At 37.2% G+C, this 13,720-nt stretch overlaps 2 protein-coding genes across 4 annotated transcripts in view; both read left to right on the top strand.

Annotated features, from left to right (window-relative positions):
• mpv17 (mitochondrial inner membrane protein MPV17) overlaps positions 1-10,941 on the top strand; it is a 28,311-nt gene extending 17,370 nt beyond the window's left edge. For both annotated transcript variants that reach the window (XM_048207468.1, XM_048207467.1), the window contains 4 exons: positions 1,422-1,517; positions 9,387-9,419; positions 9,509-9,561; positions 10,015-10,941. In XM_048207468.1, the coding sequence (XP_048063425.1) occupies positions 1,422-1,517; positions 9,387-9,419; positions 9,509-9,561; positions 10,015-10,084 (252 nt within the window). In that variant the 3' untranslated portion in view covers positions 10,085-10,941. The remainder of the gene's footprint in view (positions 1-1,421; positions 1,518-9,386; positions 9,420-9,508; positions 9,562-10,014) is intronic.
• A 128-nt stretch (positions 10,942-11,069) lies between these two features.
• On the top strand, positions 11,070-13,719 carry uts1 (urotensin 1). Of its 2 annotated transcripts, none has more exons than XM_048207470.1 (2): positions 11,070-11,960; positions 12,646-13,719. In XM_048207470.1, the coding sequence occupies exon 2, from the start codon at positions 12,697-12,699 to the stop codon at positions 13,132-13,134; it is 438 nt and encodes a 145-aa protein (XP_048063427.1). In that variant the 5' UTR covers positions 11,070-11,960; positions 12,646-12,696; the 3' UTR covers positions 13,135-13,719. The 2 variants fall into 2 exon arrangements, with proteins under 2 accessions (XP_048063427.1, XP_048063426.1); XM_048207469.1 differs by having other exon boundaries at positions 12,675-13,719.
• Position 13,720: the final 1 nt, after the last annotated feature.

Consider the following 13,720-nt stretch of genomic DNA (forward strand, 5'->3'; position numbering starts at 1 on the left):
CTCAGTGTGCAAATAAGGCTCGTCATTGTCAGTTGCGCTCGGTCCTGTTGCATGTCCTCAATCTGGCAACCAGAGTAACCTCTCTCCAATATTTTGAATATGGACTGCAGTACCCATTTCAACCACTAGCTGTCAATATTACATACTGCACCTTTAATAGAAGTAATACAAAAGACCCAAAATAAAATCAGATCTTAACATTCGGTATGTTACAAAATGTCTTTTTCTTATCTTAGTTATAAATAGACCCATGGAAAGTTGTCCTTGGAGCTTACTGTCATGTGTTTTTTGGGAATCTGCAGACACATGTAAAGTACTTAGGAGCCGCTATGCATTTTGAGATTTATTTTAAGAGCTGCTACGTGCTTTATCCCTTTTGGGTATCCCATCTGAGCTCTCCCTTCATGCATGTCAAGTAATCCATCCCTGATAGGCAGTCAAACAAATGAGTGTTTGCATAAGTCATTGTTTACATGATTGGTGGAATGAATGTACAGGATGAAGCGGACAAAGGCACGCAAGACAGGCCCTCTCCCCATCACCGGATTACACCCAAACAACAGTGCTTACAACGCCAGCCTGCTCTCCCACATTTATTCAGAAAAGAGATTCTAGAGCTATTTTTAGAGACCCACTTTCTAAATTTCTAAAAGCCCATGCGGCCAGCCAGAAGTTGTGTGTGTGGTTGCTTTCATCTGTGGATATTAAATGTTGTTTTGTTGATGGTTTTACAACGGCTGCATAAGCATTAAGTAAAAGAGGTCCTCAGATGTTGAAGTCATTTGATATTTCAATTAGCTATTAAGTCATTTTTTATTCATAATATTTTACAAAATAGACAGATTCCAATAGTCAGTAGCAGGTACTGCCAGCATGTCCACAGCTTATTTCACTTTACATGCACTAAATAAAATGAATTTTGTTTTTTGAAAAATGAATGTACCTTTTTCCATGTCGCTTGAAAATGAAATGTAATTAAATCACCGTTTCGAATTATGAAATATAAAACAATGCGGAATTGGTACCCTAAAGTCAAAGGAAAATCAAAGGGGCTGTTTTTGATGATAATTTCTGTAACTTCTATTTGGAATGTCCTTTGGAAAACCACACATGAAGGAATTCCAGTGATCCAGTGTGCTAATAATAAATGGATGCATCAGTCTGTCATTGTCTCCTTGATAGCTTTCAACATGCGCATGCATATTTTATCCGATGTGAAAATGTGCGGCAGTAGTCTATAAATTAACAATTAGGCTGGATTAGCTGTCTAATGGTATTAAATATGAACACTGAATTTGATTAACCATGTACATTTATATGTCATCTAAATATGAACGAGAAGGTTTCCATAAACTAGATGGGATAAGTGTTACAGTAGGTGCTCTCTGATCTAATCAGGTCTTTCTACTGTATATCCACAGGTGTGTTTTGCTCCGTGTTTCTTGGGTGCTTTCCTGGGAATATCTGGTGCTCTCAATGGACTGACTGTGGAGGAGAATGTGGTCAAACTCAAGAGGGTCAGTTTTCATCACAAGCCTGGATTAAACATTCTGACAACACAAATGACTAGGATTATTCTAATGGTGTGAAGAAATGAGCGCTTTCTGCAGAAAGTGAAACCCAAAAAAATGGATACACTGGAATGTTAACAGAAAATGATAATAACAAAATGTCCTCCACTGTGTTCAGGTATGACTGTAGTAAAATTAAAGCAAAAACTGAACATTTCAAACAAAAAAATCTTAATCTTGACAAAATGTAGTCTTTGAGAATGTCTAAGTATAAATCCAAATCCACAGCTTAATAAAAATAAGTATTTGTCTAAAAATACTAGAGATAAGCCACTTTATATACTGTAGAGCTATATAGGAATCTAGTGGTTACACCATGGTATTACATAAGTTTTTCTTTTTTTTACTCCCACCAGATGGCACTAACCTACCTTCAAAAATTGAATTTTAAATACCTTGTCTCTATTTTAACATGGAATACTGCTTTAATTAAAAAATAATTTAAAACTATATTAGAAAAAAAAAGTGTATTATTTTCCATGGGGAAAAGTAGCGTATAAATAATAGTCAAAAAATATTATTAAGTAAGCAGTAAGGTATGAGAGGCTGTGCTGTATCATGAATAAGTCACGGCTGAAGGGCGTTGTTAAGCATGACGCAAAGCAACCCCTTGACTTATTCATGATACAGCACTAGCCTTGAGTACCTTATTGCTTTTATAAAACGGTTACCACACAATACAATTATTAAAGCCAAAAAATATGTATCAATGCAACTTTCATGAAGTAAAATCACTAAAAGCCTTCCTTCCGCCGGAAAAAAATAGTCCCTGACCGTGAACAGAAGTTACATTATTACGCCATTAGATGGCGGCAAAGACTGTCTTTATGAGAGTGGCAGTCAGTAGCGAAGACTTTTACATTCGAAAGACTGAATTGTTGTGAACATGGAACAAGACTCAACTGACAAATGCTTTGACTAACGCTGTCAGTCATGGGAAAACCCCTTAACTGTTAAAAGGACAAGATATTGCAGCAGACATTTGAACAGATTTTTTATTATGAACACAGGACTGACCTGAAGGAAAATGCTAAATCTGAATGCAGGTAATAAACACGCTCACTTGATCTCTTCTCACAACACTCTTCTACATAATACAGTAAGCTTCAATAAACAATATCAATTGAGAACAAACAGTTTACGTTGCTAAGAGTGGTTGCTAAAGGTGTTGTGTAGTGATACACAAAAGCGTTGGGTGAAGCGGTCATAGCCATGTTTTATTGTGAATAAATCACCGCTATTGACCATTCAGAATCAAGGACAGGAACTAACCATTTTATAAACAAAAATATATTACAATGGTTTTCCTGAAGGGGAAAAAAAAAGGTTAATTTTAAGGTTTCGATCTATTTTGACCACAAAGGTGCCAAGTATGACCCCTAAAGCCCTGACGTACACGCACAGTCGAACACACAGCCGTGCAAAGAATACTTCGCTTGACTTATACGCATTCACAGGCTTTCAACGCATGCACAGTTTTGAGCAATCTCTTGTACAATTGAGGGTGTTAAGAGATTGTGTGAAGAGGGTACTAACCTCTTTGCACAATCTCTTGTCTATGTAGGCCTCCATTGTCGCTGTAGCTTGCATGCGTTCCAGTCTGTTCTGTTTATGCAGGTTTTCTTCGACTACCTTGTCAATCGACATTCCCAGGGCACGGTTGCCGCCTTGTGATAAACTAATTACTGCAAAACAAATTAAAGGTGCCCTAGATTGTTTTTAAAAGATGTAATATAAGTCTAAGGTGTCCCCTGAATGTGTCTGTGAAGTTTCAGATCAAAATACCCCATAGATTTTTTTTTATTAATTTTTTTAACTGCCTATTTTGGGGCATCATTATAAACGCGCCGATTTTATGCTGCGGCCCCTTTAAATCCCATGCTCTCCGCCCACAGAGCTCGCGCTTGCCTTGAACAGTGCCTTAACAAAGTTTACACAGCTAATATAACCCTCAAAATGGATCTTTACAAAGTGTTCGTCATGCATGCGGCATGCATGCGTCGGATTATGTGAGTATTGTATACTGTTATATTGTTTACTTCTGATTTTGAATGAGTTTGATAGTGCTCCGTGGCTAACGGCTAATGCTACTCTGTTGGAGAGATTTATAAAGAATGAAGTTGTGTTTATGCATTATACAGACTGCAAGTGTTTAAAAATGAAAATAGCGACGGCTCTCTTGTCTCCGTGAATACAGTAAGAAACGATGGTAACTTTAACCACATTTAACAGTACATTAGCAACATGCTAACGAAACATTTAGAAAGACAGTTTACAAATATCACTAAAAATATCATGTTATCATGGATCATGTCAGTTATTATTGCTCCATCTGCTATTTTTAACTATTGTTCTTGCTTGCTTACCTAGTCTGATGATTTGGTTGTGCATATCCAGACATTAATACTGGCTGCCCTTGTCTAATGCCTTTTATAATGTTGGAAACGTGGGCTGGCATATGCAAATATTGGGGGCGTACACCCCGACTGTTACGTAACAGTCGGTGTTATGTTGAGATTTTTTTTGAGACTCACTGTATGTCATTTCCATGTACTGAACTCTTGTTATTTAACTATGCCAAGATGAATTCAATTTTTCATTCGAGGGCACCTTTAAATGCGAATGTACAAAAGTACATGCTGTTACAAAAACTTGGTGGTGCGCACACAGTACGCGCATACTCTTCTGGTGACAAAATTCACGTAACGTGCTCTGTATGTTGACCCTCACATACGTGTAAAAAGTATATTTTGGGCTTAAACAAAGAGGAAAAAAGAAAAGGAACCTACTGACCCCAACCGTTTGAACAGTATTTATAGTTATAATCACTATTAAATACCTCCTAAACTTTTCTCAAACTGTGATTTAAGTCACATCCAATATTTTCAGGCGTAATATAGTTTCTCATCCCAGAGTTTCTCACTGCCAATGTAAATATATTCCAACTCCATCTATGGTCCTGAAAGTGCACTCTCTGTCCTGTGATTCTTATATTGGCACGGTACAGTTAGAGAGTACTTCCGCTGATGGAGGGACGGAGGGCTGGACCAGCGAGGAGTGACTCATGGGCTTGTAGGAACAACGGTTGACGCAGCAGTGTCTCCGAGTAGGGCCATCAATTATTTATGTAGGAAAGGTGGCGGAGTTAAAATGAGACTGAAAGGTCAGTCACCTAAATGTCAGAAAAGACAGAAAGCTAATGATAAATGCGCTCATTAACCCAAACAGCCAATGTGAGCTGAAAGCCAATCACTAACTTTGGTGATACTACTGTGCGACTCAACTTAAAGGATATCACTGTGATCCAATAAAACACGTTTTGTAGCTGCTAGTTATTAGTAGGACTGTTTACGGTTTAAACAGGACCTCTGATGCTGATTAAATTCATGGCTTGTTGTGGACGGTGTCTACCTTTGTTTATAATGACCATTGGTCAGGTAATTTGGTGATACAAGGGTGACAGGATGGCAGTTCGGATGCTGCTCGCAGGAGTGCCCTTTAAAACGGAGCTAAACGGCACTCCGCTACTGCAGTGGCAGCTCTTTGACGCTCATTAGGTGCTTGCTTAGTGGTTAAGGCTCTGGTTGAGTAATGGAAAGGTCATGAGTTTGATCTCAGGTTGGATTGGCCTGGGAATTGGACAGTTCATGTGTGAACTCATGTTCTGATTGTCCAAAGCACTTAACCCGGAGGCTATCTCCAGGGAAACTGGGCTTCAGTCAGTCAACTGAATGTGGCTTTAGATCAAATGCAGCTCCTGAATGAAGAGAAACATAAACCTGATCTGGATTTTGTAATGGATGATGCTGATGCCCTTATCTAAACTCTAAAAACCTTCTTTTTTGTTCTCTTCTCTTCTCTTTTCTTTCTTTAATTTATTTTCTATTTATTTTTTATTTATTTTTCTTCTCTTGTTACTTTTTGTCTTTATTTTTCTTTTGTTCCCTTTCTTTGTTTTTCTTTGTTTTTCATTTTTCTTTTGCCTTTTCTGTTTTTCTATCTTTTTCTCTTTTCTTTTACTTTTGTTTTTCTTTTTTCTTTTCTTTTTGTTTTTTTCCTTTTTTTCTGTCTTTTTTCTTCTCTCATTATTTTTTTCTTTCTTTCATTTTCTATTTTATTTTTGTATTTCTTTCTTCTCTTCTCTTGTACTCCCTTCTTTCGTTCTTTCTTTTTTCTAATTCTTTTGTTTTTCTTTCTTTCCCTTTTTTCTATCTATCTTTCCTTTATTCTTTCTTCAATTTCTTTTATGCCTTTTCTTTCTTTCTTTCTTTCTTTTATTTTTTCTTCTATTTTCTTTCTTTCTTTCTTTCTTTCTTTTATCTTGCTCTCTTTCTTTCTACTCCTTCCTTCCTTTATTTTTTTGTTTTCTTTCTTTCTTTCTTTCTTTAGTTTTTCTGTTTTCTTTCTTTCTTTTCCTTTTATATATATCTGTCTATTTATCTATCTTTTATTCTTTCTATTTCTTTTATTCCTTACTTCTTTCTTTCTTTCTTTTATTTTTCCCTTTCCTTCTTTTTTCTGTCTATCTTTCTTTCTTTTATTTTTTCTTTTCCTTCTATTTTCTTTCTTTCTTTCTTTTTATTATTATTTTTTACATTTTTCCTTTTCTTTTTTCTTGTTCTCTTTTTTACTTCTTTTGTTTTTCTGTTTTTTCCTTTTCCTTTTTCTATCTTGCTCTTTCTTTCTACTCCTTCCTTTCTTTTCTTTTTTGTTTCCTTTCTTCATTCCTTCCTTCCAAGGTTCTTGGAAAATGTTAAGCAAACATTTTATTATAAAACTGAAATTATGACAAAATATTTGTCCTGACTATATAATTAAGAACGAACCAGGCACTGTTAATATAATTAATATTTAATAATATAATTAATAGTTGATCACAAATTAATATTTTATGTAATGATTTTTAATTTCCTTTTTAAAGGTAAAGTGTAATTTCTGTGCCAATAGTGGCACCACATTGAACTGCAAAAAAAAAGTTTTCAAGCTATAAAAAATTACACATTCATTCTCAAGAATGAAGTCCTTTAATATAATTAATATAATTATATTTCATAAAATGCACAGCAAATCTGAAGTAAATCAACATAACTTTTTTCCACAAGGAGACCTACAATTGCTAAAACAATTATTGTTGCCTACATAGTCTGTGAAGTCAGGTAAAATGCCATCTCCCCACTGACTACTTTCTCTATCTTTACCAAATGACACCAAGTGCAACATCATCATCAAGTGTGTGAATCTGGAGAGTCGCGGCACTGTTGGTTTTATATTAAAAGGTTAAGTGTGCATAAGCTCACAGAAAAACACAGATTAGAACCAACAACTCATCCGCTCATTATTGTTCTCATCATGAGGCATTTGACGCTTTATAACCTGGTTTTATAATAGATCAATGTCATAATAAAGTGACAAGAACACAGCGCATTCAAGTCTTTAGGGTTGTTCTGAACCTCTGGTTTGATCATTGTTAACAGTTGCCTCCAGCTTTCTGCTTATGGGCAGTTTCCTGGGCATTCAGGATTTGGCTGGTCTTTGATGTTACTCACTTCTAAAGATGTAGAATATTAGCATCCCTGTTGTGTTCTCTGTCTTTGTGCATTCAAAACGGTCCAAAAAATGAAAAGCGCTCTCAGTTCCTCAGGGGCTAAATTCCTGTGACGTCAAATTCAGTGGGAACAATATAATGACGTCTCGGCCCCGCGGTAGTTTCACCCCAGGTGGCCGGTGCCTTGTTCGTTCTTAATTAGAAACTGTTAAGGCAAAGAGTACAAACAGAAACAGCACAAGTTTCTAATACGGGCTTCTTTTACACACTCAGTTTCACTAAGATGACCTTTCAAAAGATGACACTAGCAGGGGAAAGGGCCCTCTTGTTCCAGATGACTTGATTTTTATATGGCACCAGGGATAGGAGGGTTTTGACTTGCGGTTGATGCGGTGAGACGGAGTTGTGGAGCTTTTACAGCACTTTAAGGGAACCGTGACCACTCTCTGCCTGAGTGGAGACCCTTAGGCTGGGTTTAGGCACCAGCATCATTAGTCACGACATGATAAAAGCATGAATGAACAGGTAACAAGGAAAAAAGGAAGGAAAAGGAATTATAACCAGTCAGAGTGAATTCCTGCTTCCGACACTTCACTTCTTTAAGTTAATTATGAGTTTATAATAATTTATTTTAAGCAGACAATAGTGAAAATTACAGTATGCTCCACCTAGTGGCATTTAGTCACTCTGAGATAGTTGGTACAGTACATCCCCCTTTAGATTGACCAATGCTGAATGGTAAAATGCAACGGAACAATGAAATGTTTTTATATTTATTTGTTTCATTAACGTGTTGTGCGTAGCATACCTATCATTTTCTTTGCACGTGAGAGTTTTTTCAAGAAATCACGGAAAGATTAGCGAGAAGGAGAAAAAGAGCCGACTTCACCTTTCCAAGAGGAGACAGTGAGTGAAGCGGCACGTGATTTCCAGAACACGTATATTTCACCACTGGACTGTAGTAATGAGACTTAAAATGCCACAATGCCAAATTATTCTTATTATAACGGTGGAAACAACCTAAAATACTTCGCCATTTAAGGTCATACAGATAAGAGTAAGACATCATTCGTAACTGTAAAGGGCGATTTCTAAAAATAAAAAAAACTGTGCTTGTGTAAAATGAAGAAAACAAACAGGATACCGCTTCCTGCTGTACTGGTTTCCTCTTCTTAAAATGTATGGAGCGGCAGAAACGCATCACACAGATTAATTAAAAAATAAGCATATAGGCTACTAGCAAGCTCTTGCGTGCCATCTGAACTCGACAAACTTGCTTTGGATTGTTGCGTAGATTGTCTCTTCTTCTGCCCTTTTTCCTGTTGTGGCGGTTGGCAAAAACAGCATTGCATTGCCACGCGCGCCCCCTTCTGGATTGGAGTGTGGATCGCCTGTGACTGACTGCATTCATCATCTGAACGTATGCACAAATCGTGACATCAGTATCGTGACGGTTCATGAAGAATGCATGTACCGTTACACCCCTAATATACACTGATGATATTGAAGCACAAGGGCAATGAAGGCTATCGCTCCGAGCGAACAGAATGTCTACTTTAGTTTTATTAAAGTTTATTAAATAGCACATTTCAGACACAATGGTAATTTAAAGTTTATTAACCTTTATTTAACCAGGTAAGTCAATTGAAAACAAGTTCTCATTTACAATGACGACCTGGCCAAGAGGCAGCATAAAAAGCCGGTACAATACAATAAAAAAAAGTGCTTTACATAAAGAGGTAAACAAATACGTAAGCAATAAAATAAATACATCGAAATCACAACACACAGTGCATCACACTCTGCTGCGAAGCCACAGACCAATCAGACCACTGTCCACCTTCAAAAGCCCCTACAATGGGCACATGAGCGTCTGAAATGAACTTTGGGGCAGTGGAAGAAGGTCACCTGGTCCTATGAGTCTGGTTTTCTTTTACATCATGTGGACCGCCATGTACGTGTCCTTTAGCTTATGCTTGAAGAAATGTCAAAATTCCTTTTCAAAACATTGCAGGGAATATTGGATAGGAACAAGCAGCAGGGTCATTATATTCAATTTTAAGCCTATGATCCTTCGCCTGAAAATAATTCATTAAAACTAAGCATTTTCTCAATTAATATCTGTGTAGTCTGAATGCAACAAGCATTTTCCCCACCAAAGTTTAAGGTTTAGGGTTTGTTCACATGCTTAACCAGAAATTTGAGCAATAATTACAAACTGCATTTTTGTCAGATCATATATTTACTCTGAATTTTCCTGATTCCAATAGGACTACATGGATGCCTTGATCTCCAATTACTATGTAAGTTGCATACTTGACACCGTTTTCTTCTTTTGGTTTTTTTTTTTTCAATTAATTCAGTTCAGTTCTATGTGTCTTCATTTCTCCAGCTTTGGCCTCCAGTGCAGATTGCCAATTTTTATTTCATCCCTCTCCACCACAGGTAAAGTTCTGTTTTTAAATACAACCCTTTTTAGCCTCAAAAGTCAAGTGATCATTGTTAATGATAATTCGTCCATTGCAGCAGGGCATTAATCCAACAGTGCTGGAGATTTAAGGGGCGTCACTGGGAAAAGAACGCACAGGACGTGCCTCAGACACCCAGTGTGCAGCATAGAATTCTGAAAGGATATTAAAGGGAAGGAAGCAGGGAGACTTTAATTAGGCTCTTATTTTGACTGTTGGGAATTTTGTAGAAGTGCGTTGTTTGATGTTACTTCTTTCTGGCACCTGAATTTCCCCACTAGGATTAACAGCTAGAGTCAGCCGGTCTGTTTCACCTGGATTCATATTATGTTTTTTGTATTTTTTTTTTAAGGCATGAATGTGATATTTGCATCACATAAATAACACATGATTTCTAATAGAGTCATTTGTTCATGCTTGTGTTTTTCAGATTAGCTGTGGTTCAGATCGTGGCTGTTGCCTGGAACTCTTACCTCTCCTGGAAAGCCAATAAGATGTGACGATATGTTCTAGATCTTCCACTACCTCACACAGTTTTCGTTTGTAGTTTTTTTAAACAGTTTATCTTTATCAGATATACTCATCCAGTTTACATAGCAGCATAAAGCTTACAGATGTAGTTTGCATTACAAAGGTCAAAGTAAACAATGTAATTCAGACTTTTTATTAACATATGAAATTAATGCTATTGTATTATTTGTGATTATGTAAAGAATGTATATTGATTCTATGCAGTTGATATTATGTCTATTTTACCAAAGATTTGATGGTGAATTATGCTTTATCAAAGGTACAATCAATAAGAACAGCAGGACTGTGTGTTACAAAATGTGACTCCATTTTGAGTCATTATTTGGTCTTCTGTGGTCATGTGATGTTACGGATGTGACGTCTTCTACTGGGGCATTGAGAAGCATATGAATGCACTAATGTGTATAAAATACATCTTATACCATTGCCTGAACATTCTTCATAAATGGCATCACTCGTAAAGTGCATGACAAATTAAGACATTAAATATGTGGTGTTGTTTTTTCAATTTCTGGATCTGAACCTTGTTAACTCATCCTTGCGTCATGTACTTTAGCGTGTTTAGGGACTGAAATTGGTGATGGGCCATATTTCAAAGTAAACCGCTGACACTGACAACTTGGCCTGAATTTACTGTTTTTCCTAACACAATGTTCAACTAATAGACCCTGTTCTTTGCTGCCCTTGCCAATAGGATGTAGGGCGGCTGTTCCTCAGCTTGACTGCAATTCACAGCTTCAGTGTTTTGAGCGGACAAAGCTGTCACTGGATAACTAGTGTAACAAAATGTCATCCTTCCTAAAACATTAAATAACATTAAGAAATATATATTGGCTTTATTATTTGTCCCTTTGCACTGATCAGGAAGGTAAAACCATGTTTAGGAATTTCCTTAGAGAGTCAGGCTTATATAAATATCTGTGTCCAGTTAATGCTGCGTCACTGGGGAATTGACGGCAAGCCAGAAACAATACTCAACCGTGACTAAACCTCTGCATCTGGCTGTTGAACACATTTTTCTCAGCCACTCTTTAAAATATTATATTTCATAGTCACAAAGCATTTTAATTCATGACCATGTGGTTTATTTTTAATGTCAGTATTATCATTTACAGAGTTTAACTTGAATTATATGGTGAAGTTCTCAAATGTTACTTATGTGATTTTTGGCTCATGTGTTATAACCTGTAGACAGCTTGTTCTTACAATGTGCTTCTAAATCTTAATAACTTTATAGGCTCTATATATATATATATATACGTAGAAACACCCAATATAGACAGGAATATGCACAAAGAAATACATGTTTTTATTGTAATATAAATGAACCGATGAGGTCTGGCTGTATCTTGAATTTCAGCACCTTGGACAGAGTCAGACCCCGTCGCGCGCTTCTGCTCTCCTCCTGACCACAAATGACCAGCCATGCAGAAATCCATCACGACAGCAGCTCCTCAGCTCACTTTACTCAGGTGCACTTAAAAAACAAGTCATTTGACAGTCAAAGTATCACCATCCACTGATCACCCGTCTGTTCCAACTTTGGATATATTTTCTTTGAGACTAAGTTCATGACTTTGCAACAGCATCAAGATCATCTTTTGTGAATGAAAACTTTGGAGAGACAAAGAAACGCCTCACTTTGTCCTTCGGATCTACAGCACCTTTACTCCATTCTTCCTTCCAGTTCAGAATTGCCTCATTTACAAGCAGTTTATGCAGCTCCACTGACGTCAATGGAGCTGTGTGTGATGTATATAACCATTGAGCTACAGGAGCTCCACTCCAGTCTGTCTGCAAACACTCTTCCTTACAAGTTCTTTTGAAGCAACAGAAGACGATCGAGTAAGTTACCTTATATGACTTGCTTTCAACTTTTTGACTTGAGGCCATTCAAGTTATGAGATATTAGTGTTTATATTGTTCATTCATTGAGCTGATTGTTAAGATTCGGTTTCTCTGTCTTAAAGTAGATTCGGTATTAATAATATTAGTTGACGATTTTTTTTACTCGTTTTTAATTAAAACACCATCGCATGTCCAAATATAGCCTAAATTTACTGTGATTTTGACGATAATCAAAGTTATTAAACCATGGACCAGCGATGTACTTTTTTGCTTTATAAACGAGCTGCAATATTTTTGTATGCACGAGCTTTTATATACTGACCATTTTTATATGAATACTTTGAATTACATAATACAAAAGTCTAGTTTATTCGTCTTTAACTCTTTTTTGAAAAATTGTATCTATTATTTTTATAATCGATATTAGTATTTATAAAACACCATATATATATATATATATATATATATATATATATATATATATATATATATATATACATGAAGTAACATTTCAAAACTTTGTTATGGCCTAACTTATATTTACTAAACAAACATTTAATTTATTTATATACTTATATAGCAATAACTCATTTACAAATGTCAGTTTAGTAATTTACACTACTACTTAAACCAGCAGAAAATATTGAATAGTCGTGTATTAAAGTTTTGTTTTGATTTGAAGCTAACACACCTGGGTGGTGTTTTCCTCAGGAAACGCGCGGCTGTGTCCAGCATGAAGCCCGTCCCTTTGGTCCTGCTCATTACTTCAGTCTTACTGACCACCCACATCCCGCTGAGCACCTGTCGACCCCGCGATTTGAGCCTCATGAGCAACCAGCTAGACGACGCGCTCTTAACCAGGGCTGGAGACGACGCCATGTCGTACCTGGTGGGCGAAAAACTCCTTCAGTATTTGCAAAGAAACGTCGGAGCGCAGAAAGCAGGTGGTGTCCTGCATCTCCAGCACTTCCCCACGGCGCAGCTACGCTCTCCTCACGAGGACAACAGCTTAGAGGAGCTCACGGAGTTTTCCAAACGGAACGACGATCCTCCGATCTCCATCGACCTCACCTTCCACCTGCTGAGAAACATGATCGAAATGGCGCGGAACGAGAATCAAAGGGAACAGGCGGAACTGAACCGCAAATATCTAGATGAGGTTGGGAAGTAGCTGTAGTTCAATGAAGATGCTTTCAGTCGGCGAGTAAAGAACAAGCTCAGTGCACTCTTTCACACCCCCAAACTCTCGCTAAAGCATACGACAGTCATTCACCGATGCCTCCTGCTCGACCCACACTCTTAGAAATAAAGGTTCTTCAGTGGTTCTTTGGTTCAGCAAAGAACCTCCTTCTCGTTCTTGAGTTGGCTGTGGTTCTTTGGAGATTAAATAAAAAAAAAAATCTTCTTCAGATCAGGCTATTGGTTTCTGGGTTCTTTAAAGCACCCCCGGCACGAAGAACTACAGAATAGCCTAAAAGTTCTTCAAAAAGGTTCTCCTGTGGCATCAGGGTTATGTGGAACCTTTATTTTTAAGAGTGGCCAGAAGAGTTTCTGGTGACCTGCTGCTCTCTCCATCACCTCTGGACCATTTCAGAACTGGAAACCACATGCAAAAGCCCTGCTCAGGACCTCGAAACGCTGTGCAGGGGGTTCATACGTAACAACCAAATCAATCAATCTGGTACCCTTTTAGTGTTTAAAGTTATTGGCCTCCTAATTAGTGTTATGAATGGAAGAAGTACTATCACAAATCCTAT

Source organism: Megalobrama amblycephala, linkage group LG11, assembly GCF_018812025.1.
Source record: "Megalobrama amblycephala isolate DHTTF-2021 linkage group LG11, ASM1881202v1, whole genome shotgun sequence".
Lineage (NCBI taxonomy): Eukaryota > Metazoa > Chordata > Actinopteri > Cypriniformes > Xenocyprididae > Megalobrama > Megalobrama amblycephala.

Excerpts from the sequence above, each read along its gene's own strand:
- uts1 (XM_048207470.1), top strand. The coding sequence starts at position 12,697 with ATGAAGCCCGTCCCTTTGGTCCTGCTCATTACTTCAGTCTTACTGACC.